This window comes from Chanodichthys erythropterus, chromosome 12 (assembly GCF_024489055.1).
Source record: "Chanodichthys erythropterus isolate Z2021 chromosome 12, ASM2448905v1, whole genome shotgun sequence".
NCBI lineage: Eukaryota > Metazoa > Chordata > Actinopteri > Cypriniformes > Xenocyprididae > Chanodichthys > Chanodichthys erythropterus.
Genome location: NC_090232.1, coordinates 59,034,706 through 59,043,440, shown reverse-complemented (window position 1 = coordinate 59,043,440; position 8,735 = coordinate 59,034,706). Strand labels below are relative to the sequence as shown.

The window sequence follows — 8,735 nt, the reverse complement described above, 5'->3', positions numbered from 1 at the left end:
TCTCTATGCAAAACGAATTTGAATTTTACTCTCTATGGTTCCCTGAATAAGGGAACGAGACGCTGCATAGTCGCTTTGGGAACGCCTCTGCATGATTATGTCTTGAAGCACTCGTGAAATCAAACCAATAGTGTAGCGGGACGTCAGAGCGGGTGATGTCACGGACCAGGAAACTATAAAGCACCCCTGAGAACAAAGAACGCCAGCTTCTGATATGGATGAAGCAAACACTCACAGGCGTGCAGGGAGTATGGCTAAGCTACGCAGCGTCTCATTCCCTTATTCAGGGAACCAGGGTTACAGACTTAACCCGAGACGTTCCCTTTCATGGGAACATCGACGCTGCGTAGTCGCTTTGGGAACGCTATCCCAACTAGGCCATAAGACCAAATGCCTGTTGTGTTATTATTTCAGGACGACAGGACTAGAGTGGAGCCCAAATCAAGGTTATAAAACCTAACAAAAGTAAACTGAGAAAACCACCCAGCAGCATCACATATATCTTGGAGGGGAACCCCTGACATCAAAGCCTTTGAGGCAGCCATACCCCTGGTAGAATGTGCCCGGACAGCTAAAGGAGGGGGCTGTCCGGCCGATTTGTGACCAGTCACGGAAAGTAGGGACACAAGTCGGTTCTGGGGCATTTTGAGTTATTCACAGATTTTGAAAGTGTAGTCTCCAAGCTTTCCAACGATGTGTAACACATGGAAATCTGATAATATTTGGAGAAGTTGTAGCCATTTGAAGGTAGGCACTTAAGAAAGCTCTATAGGGAGAAAAACGCCTCTAAAGTTGCAGTTCTCGCCTGTTCTCACCTGCTGGGAGTGACAATAGGGCTCATTTACATTTCATTTAGATAAGCCATACCCCCTGTAAAGCTCCCCCCTGTTAATGTGGGGACACATTTCAAGTGAGAGCAAGGTTACATCGTGTTACCTTGTAAAATACATTGTTACAGTTTTCATGTGTCAAACACAACTTTGCAAAAAGCTTTTTTTTTTTTTTGCATTTATTTTTGGCCATATGACAGAGGTCTGATTCTATTTGTCATATTTCTGTTCTGCATAAAACTGAAGAATATTCGGTACATCCTATACTGTATTCTAAAATGATCTGATATTAACTTTTGCATGGATTTTATTGAAAAGAGCTTAGGCTCATGTAACCAGTCATTTCACAGTGTGTCTGTGAAACGCTGAGGTACCGTAGTAGTTTTGTGCGCGCATGAACATCATGGCAACGTACAACACAAAGTAACTCACGTGGTAAACACTTAACGTAATGCGTATGTTTATTTTCAAAAACTTTCCAGGGCATGCGTATGAATCCAAGTACGTACCAAAAGTACCACTTTTACTTGGTAATAGCAGCATAAGACAAAGGTCTTTGTGACACAGTCCAATGATATTACATTCACGGTCTCTTCTGTGTTGTGACCCTTGGTGCTGGGCATGTGATGTATCTTGCCTCGTCAGCACAGAATGGCCTGATTTTTTCATACAGATAGGTCTGCCTGTCAATGTTCAGTCCAGGTGGGGCCAGGACAGAAAGGCCGTCAATAGAGGGCAGATCTGCTCCGTCGCGCAGTAGCTGATATTCGACAGGTTGTGCATCACAGTGAGTTTTTGCAAGCACCACACCTGGTCTCTTGGCATCAAAGCTGTGACAGAATAAGCACATACGACAATTTAAACATGGCAAAGTATTTTCTCATAAAATACTGTCATGTGTATGTTGTTACTATGTTATATTGTATGTACACAATGTGAAAGTTTCAATATAAGTACCTAAATTGCTGATAACTCTTGATCTGTGGGAGTCTACGGAAGTGGTGAGTCAGATGCTGCTGCCAGTCGAAGGTCTGGACTAAAACTTTGCCCTCTGCCGTTCCAACAAGCTGTGGGATATTGAGGTGACTCACAGGAGAGCTGTTTTCCACAACCTGATGACAAAAAAGAGAAGCGAGGAAAAAAAAATCTTCAGTTAAATGTTTCATTGAAGCAGAACAGAAAACAGCACTGAAGTCATTAAAGCAAAGTAAAGTTAAAGTACCTCAGCGATGTCTGCCAAAGTGTTGACTCTTGTCTTCATGTAGGCTTGCTTAATGAGTCCAAAGCCACAGTCAGTGGAAAACTTGGTGTGGCCAGCAATAAGGAAGTGGATTTCAATTTTATCGTGAAGCTTGTGTCCAACCCGCAAGGTACCAGAGCATGAAGTTGTTCTTGTTCTGCCCACTACAGTTGTCACAATGAAGATCCACCTCTGTTTCTCCAACTCCAAAGTTGCCGAAGAAATGATGCATGTAGCTGATGACTTCATTGCTTCCCTTAGTAGATGACATGCCTTCATCAATCAGGTAATTCACCTGTTTCTGCAGCCCTTCTCAGGAAACACCAAATAGGCCACATTTCCGTGGGGTCAGGAAGTACATTGGTCCTGGCTGGAGAGGGTTTGAGGGAAAGTGTTGGAGACAGAGGGAGAGAGGGAACTTGGATTAGATTAAATAAAATTTGTGTATATTCATAACTGTCTAATAAAGATAAAAATTACTATATTGATGCTATTCTGCATTTATCATTTATCTGCATTTATCAGGCTGCTTATTCTCATGCACCAAATCGCCCTTTAAGGGACATTAATAAAGTAAAGTAAATGTGTGTGAAGTATTACCTGCTGAGCAAAATCAAAACTGTAATGCATCCTAATCTTCTTGCTTGCTGGTAGGGACGGTCCAAAAGACAGGTTAGAGCCAGAGAAAATCTTTCTGCAGGCAGCAGTCATGTCGTTGTACACAGCCCTCTCTTTCTGCACAAGGGAAAGATGATCTTGTTGCTTCTTTACTGCTTCAGACTTTCTGTCATCTGGGAGGTTTGCACTTCGTATCAGCTGCTCATTATTGCTTTGGCACTGCTAGCAGAGATCTGTGCGTGGCCGGCAACTTTTGATGTGTGGGAGAAGTCGGTCCCACAGTGCTTTGAAGCTGGTTTTACAAACTGCACGCTCACCTGAAAAACAGATATGGCTTATGGTTAATTGTATTGTAGTTGCTAATAGTGCTTTGCATTATTTCACATTATAAGCACTCAATTCTAAATCAATGTTTACACATACCAAGCTCCTTAGCAGACTTCACGTAGAGACGCCACACTGAGGCCTTGGACACATGAGTTGGCAGCAACTTCACATGCCAATCCTTATGCCCAGGCTGTCGGCCAGGCAGCATGATGGCATTGTCTTCTGCATAGTTTTTTATGAAGTCCACAACTCTGTTGATATCCTCAGGCCTGATGAACCTGGCTGGCGGACATGGCAGTGAGTGCTTCTTCCTCAAACGTGGTCTTGCACCATTCTCCTCTTAGTGTTTGACTATATCAGCCAGGGTGTCTTTGCCAATGCTGAAAAAAGGAGAAAAAAACAAGGAAAAAACGTTTAACATCATGCTAACAGGCATCTTGTCACCTATATCAGAATGCATTGTACAAATTATAGGTCAAATTATTGAGTCAAAGGATTAAAAAAAATCCTGTACATTAAACTCTTCATAAATACTTTTACTTTTGACTTATAACGCACATTTTACGGATACGGATACTTTTACTTTTACTTAAGTAGGAATTTAATCTGATACATTTACCATTACGTTAGAAAATCCTTGTTAAGAATGTAGCACTTCCTCCACCACTAGCTTAAATGATTAGCATCACATTCAATTCAAGAATGCTAACTGGCAGGTTTACGTGGGCTAAGTCATTCACACCAGTCAATTCAAGCAATTGAAGCATTATTCAAATTAATAGCAGATGCTAACATTACCATCTAAAAGCCCATTATAGTAATGGGGCTTTTTGGCAAGTGATACGATGCTAACGATTACAATTAAAACGACAGTCCTGAGCTAGCTAATAACAATAGACACATGAGAAAACGTGTACGTGTTCTTAGAATGAACACAAAACGACAAACTTTGATGTTAATGGAAACTCACCCCATAAGAAACAGAAAAGTATTCTTGCAGATCTCGTTGCCTCCAATGAAATAAGTCGTTCGGGCACACTTTCTCTTTGTCAGTGTCATCTTTGTGGATGTAACCATCTCCGAAGTTTGCACTGTGCATCTGTTTGCCTCTAAATGTCCAATAATTCGCATGTCCTGCCACTCTTTTTCCGCAGCTAAAGAATCCAGCCGTATGTTGTACATAATATCTGGAGAAAGCTTCTGGCTACATGACTGTCTCCCATGCAGAGAGTTCTCTTTTCTCCTCGTGCAGCATTTACAGTCAAAGTTACGGATTTTCACCATTTCTCTGTCTTTATCCCAATCAAATGCTACTATCGATATAGCCTCTGATATCTTACGGTCCAACTCGTCTGACGCCAGTCCGATACATTCTTCCTCGTCTTCATCTTCGCTCAGTTGCAGAATAGGGATATTATTCAGTCTTATTATGCTGCTTTCATCGTCACTCAGATCGTCTTCAGAATCAGTGAGCGCTTGTTCATAATCATACGGCTTTTCGAAGAAGTACTTCAAAACATTTTCGGTGTAACGGCCACGGTTCAGCTCGTCCGCGATATTCTTTGCGGCGTCCATCTTCACTGAATTTTGATATCAGAGCCGGTCAGAGCGCTGCATAAATAAGTAGCCACGCTTTTGCAGCACCCATTGAGAAATATTGGGAAGACTTTCCATTCTTCTAAATATTCTACTAAGGGAACCAGTCTCTCGAGACTGGTCTCTGGTGTTTTTTGAGCACTTGGCTCGACACCCTGAAGCGGCACACCAGCAGGGAACAGTCGAATCGAGCGCTGACCGACCCTCCTCGGAGGATGGGGGGGAGCTGCTGTGCCCCGAGACACACGAGGTGGCAGGGTTGACAGAATGGCCCCCTGAGGGCACCAAAGATGGGTCAACTTTATAGATTTTAATTTTTCTGGACCCTCTCTGGAGGGGGCTGCCCTCGGAAGTCCTGGACCCCTCGTGTCAGTCAAGTCAAGTCAAGTCAAATTTATTTATATAGCGCTTTTTACAATTGGTAATTGTTTCAAATCATCTTTACATATTAGAAGCACAGAAAAAAGAGAAGTGGTTAAAAATAAGCTGTACAAGCAGGCGTGGTAATATGTAACATATACAAGATGGTGCTACACTAAGCCAATGTCGGCTGACTCCCAGGGGTGGAAAAAAACCCCTAGGAGAAAAACCCAGCGTGCTAGCACTGGGAAAAAAGTCCTAGGAGGGAAAAAACCCCTTGGAAGATATATATATAATATATGTAAATGGATATGGAGATCAAAATCTGAATTATACATTTTTATTATAGAGATTAAAAATAGATTATATATAAATATATGTAAGCGGATACGGAGATTAAAAATCTGAATTATAGATGCAGCCAGAACTGGATCTGTAGGCCCATTGGCTCCTGGGCTACGTTGTAGTCAGGTCCAGACACAGGTTCTCCATCTGATCTGGATACGGCCTGGATCCAGCACCCGGCAAACCTCAGGATAAGTAGAGAGACTGATATTAGCGTAGATGCCATTCTTATTCTGATGTACAGGTATATCTAGTGTTATAGGAAATGTTCTCGGTTCCGGCCGACCTAATTATTGCAGCGTAACAATCCTTTAACAGATTTGAAAAATGTTAATATATTGATAATGTTTATGCAAGAGCAAAGAGATGTGTTTTTAGTCTAGATTTAAACTGACAGAGTGTGTCTGCTTCCCGAACAATGCTAGGAAGATTGTTCCAGAGTTTAGGTGCTAAATAGGAAAAGGATCTGCCGCCTTCAGTTGATTTTGATATTCTGGGTATTATCAACTGGCCTGAATTCTGAGATTGCAATAGACGTGAAGGACTATAATGCACCAAGAGCTCGCTTAGATACTGGGGAGCTAAACCATTTAGAGCTTTATAAGTAAGTAGCAAGATTTTAAAATCTATACAATGTTTAATAGGGAGCCAATGTAATGTTGACAGAACTGGGCTAATATGGTCATACTTTCTGGTTCTAGTAAGAACTCTAGCTGCCGCATTTTGGACCAACTGTAGTCTGTTTAAAAGCCGAGCAGAACAACCACCCAGTAGAGCGTTACAATAATCTAGTCTTGAGGTCATGAATGCATGAACCAACTGTTCCGCATTTGTCATTGAGAGCATATGTCGTAATTTAGATATATTTTTTAGATGGAAGAAGGCGGTTTTACAGATACTAGAAACATGACTTTCAAATGAAAGATTGGTATCAAAGAGCACACTCAGGTTCCTAACTGAGGACGAAGATTTAATGGAGCACCCGTCAAGTATTAGAGAGTATTCAAGGTTTTTTCGTGAGGAAGTTTTTGATCCAAAGATTAGGATATCATTTTTTTCTGAATTTAATAATAAGAAATTTCTTGTCATCCAGTTTTTAATGTCAGCTATGCATTCTGTTAGTTTTGTGAATTTGTAGGTTTCGTCAGGGCGCGAGGAAATATAGAGCTGAGTATCGTCAGCGTAGCAGTGAAAACTAACACCATGCTTCCTAATTATTTCTCCTAAGGGCAGAATGTACAGAGTGAAAAGCAATGGTCCTAGTACTGAGCCTTGTGGTACTCCATATTGAACTTGTGATCGATACGACATCTCTTCATTAACTACTACATATTGATAACGGTCAGATAAGTAAGATTTGAACCATGCCAAAGCAATTCCACTAATGCCAATACAGTTTTCAAGTCTTTTTAAAAGAATGTTGTGATCGATGAGTGTCAAAAGCAGCACTGAGATCTAATAACACTAATAGAGAAATACAGCCACGATCGGATGATAAGAGTAGATCGTTTGTAACTCTAACGAGAGCAGTCTCAGTCTAAATCCTGACTGGAAATCCTCACAGATATTATTTCTTTCTAAAAAGGAACACAGTTGTGTTGAAACTGCCTTTTCTAGTATCTTTGACAGAAAAGGTAGATTCGAGATTGGCCTGTAATTTACTAAATCTCTCGGATCTAGTTGAGGTTTTTTAATAAGAGGTTTAATAATAGCATTCTTAAAAGTTTTTGGCACGTATCCTAGTGTTAAAGATGAATTAATTATATCAAGAAGTGGACCTACAACCTCTGGAAGCATTTCTTTCAGTAGTTTAGTCGGCATTGGGTCTAACATACATGTTGTTGATTTTGATGATTTGATAAGTTTAGATAATTCTTCCTCTCCTATAGCGGCGAATGATTCTAGTTTTACCTCAGGGACACTACAGTGCACTGTCTGAAGCGAAACTGTAGACGGTTGCATGTTTATAATTTTCTCTCTAATATTGTCAATCTTGCAAGTAAAGAAGTTCATAAAGTCTTTACTGCTGTGCTCTTTGGAAACGTCAGCAGTTGAATCTCTGTTTCTAGTTAATTTAGCCACTGTATCAAATAAATACCTAGGATTATGTTTGTTTTCTATTAAGAGATTTGAAAAATAAGTAGATCTAGCATTTCTTATAGCCGTTTTGTACTCAATCATTTTTTCTTTCCACGAAAGGCGAAAAACTTCTAGTTTTGTTAGTTTCTGTTGCAGCATCGAGTTCTTCTAAGTTGTCAGGTATACTAAGGCAATGAAACTGCTTGGGGAGATTATTTATAAAGCAATCTTTAGTGGTAGAAGTATGGTTCTACCATATTTATGGCTGGGTGGTGGTTTTGTAGCCTTGGCTAACTGTATTATACACAAGACTAAATAATGATCTGATATATCATCGCTCTGCTGTAGAATTTCAACAGCATCAATATCAATTCCATGCGACAGTATTAGATCTAAGGTATGATTACGACAATGAGTGGGTCCTGACACGTGTTGTCTAACTCCAATAGAGTTTAAAATGTCTGCAAATGCCAATCCAAATGCGTCTTTATTATTATCTACATGGATATTAAAATCACCAACAACAAGGACTTTATCCGCAGCCAGTACTAACTCTGATAGAAAATCAGCAAATTCTTTGATAAAGTCAGTATGGTGCCCTGGTGGCCTGTATACAGTAGCCAACACAAATGTCAACTTACATAATGTTACGTAAAGCACCATCACTTCAAAGGAATTATATTTAAAATTCTTTTGAATGATTCTGAATATATTACTATAAATTACAGCAACACCTCCCCCTTTGCCTTTCTGTCGAGGATTGTGTCGATAGTCATAACCTTGAGGACTAGACTCATTTAAAATAATGTAATCGTCTGGTTTTAGCCAGGTTTCTGTCAAACACAGCAAGTCTAGTTTATTGTCTGTGATAATTTCATTTACAATAAGTGCTTTTGAAGAAATAGATCTAATATTCAGTAACCCAAGCTTTATCATTTGTTTATCTGATTTATCTGTGATTTTAATTTTTTGAACATCAATTAAATTTTTACCCTTAAAAGGTTTCGGAATTTTTTGTATTTACTAGTTCGAGGTACAGACACAGTCTCTATGTGATAATATCTAGGTGAAAGAGTTTCTATGTGCTGTGAATTATCAGAGTTCTGTGACGTGAGGTGGCTAGCAGACGGTCGATTTAGCCAGTTTGTCTGCGTCCTGATCTGGGCCCTGGTTTGTCATGTTTCAGCTCTAAGACTATTTGCCATATTTCTAGATAGAAGAGCAGCACCATCCCGGGAGGGATGAGTACCATCTCTTTTCAACAGATCAGGGGTCTCATTTATAAAACTGTGCGTAGGATCCCTACTAAAAGTGTACGTACGCGCAAAAGCTAGATTCTG

The 8,735-nt window shown here is 40.2% G+C and overlaps 1 protein-coding gene across 1 annotated transcript; it reads right to left on the bottom strand.

The window, feature by feature from the left end:
* Positions 1-1,377: 1,377 nt before the first annotated feature.
* On the bottom strand, positions 1,378-4,176 carry LOC137032975 (uncharacterized). The gene is made up of 6 exons (XM_067405027.1): positions 3,986-4,176; positions 3,112-3,395; positions 2,671-3,005; positions 2,053-2,440; positions 1,788-1,942; positions 1,378-1,660 (listed from the first exon to the last, which is right to left on the bottom strand). The coding sequence occupies exons 4-6, from the start codon at positions 2,347-2,349 to the stop codon at positions 1,414-1,416; spliced, it is 699 nt and encodes a 232-aa protein (XP_067261128.1). The 5' UTR covers positions 2,350-2,440; positions 2,671-3,005; positions 3,112-3,395; positions 3,986-4,176; the 3' UTR covers positions 1,378-1,413.
* Between the last annotated feature and the right edge of the window lie 4,559 nt (positions 4,177-8,735).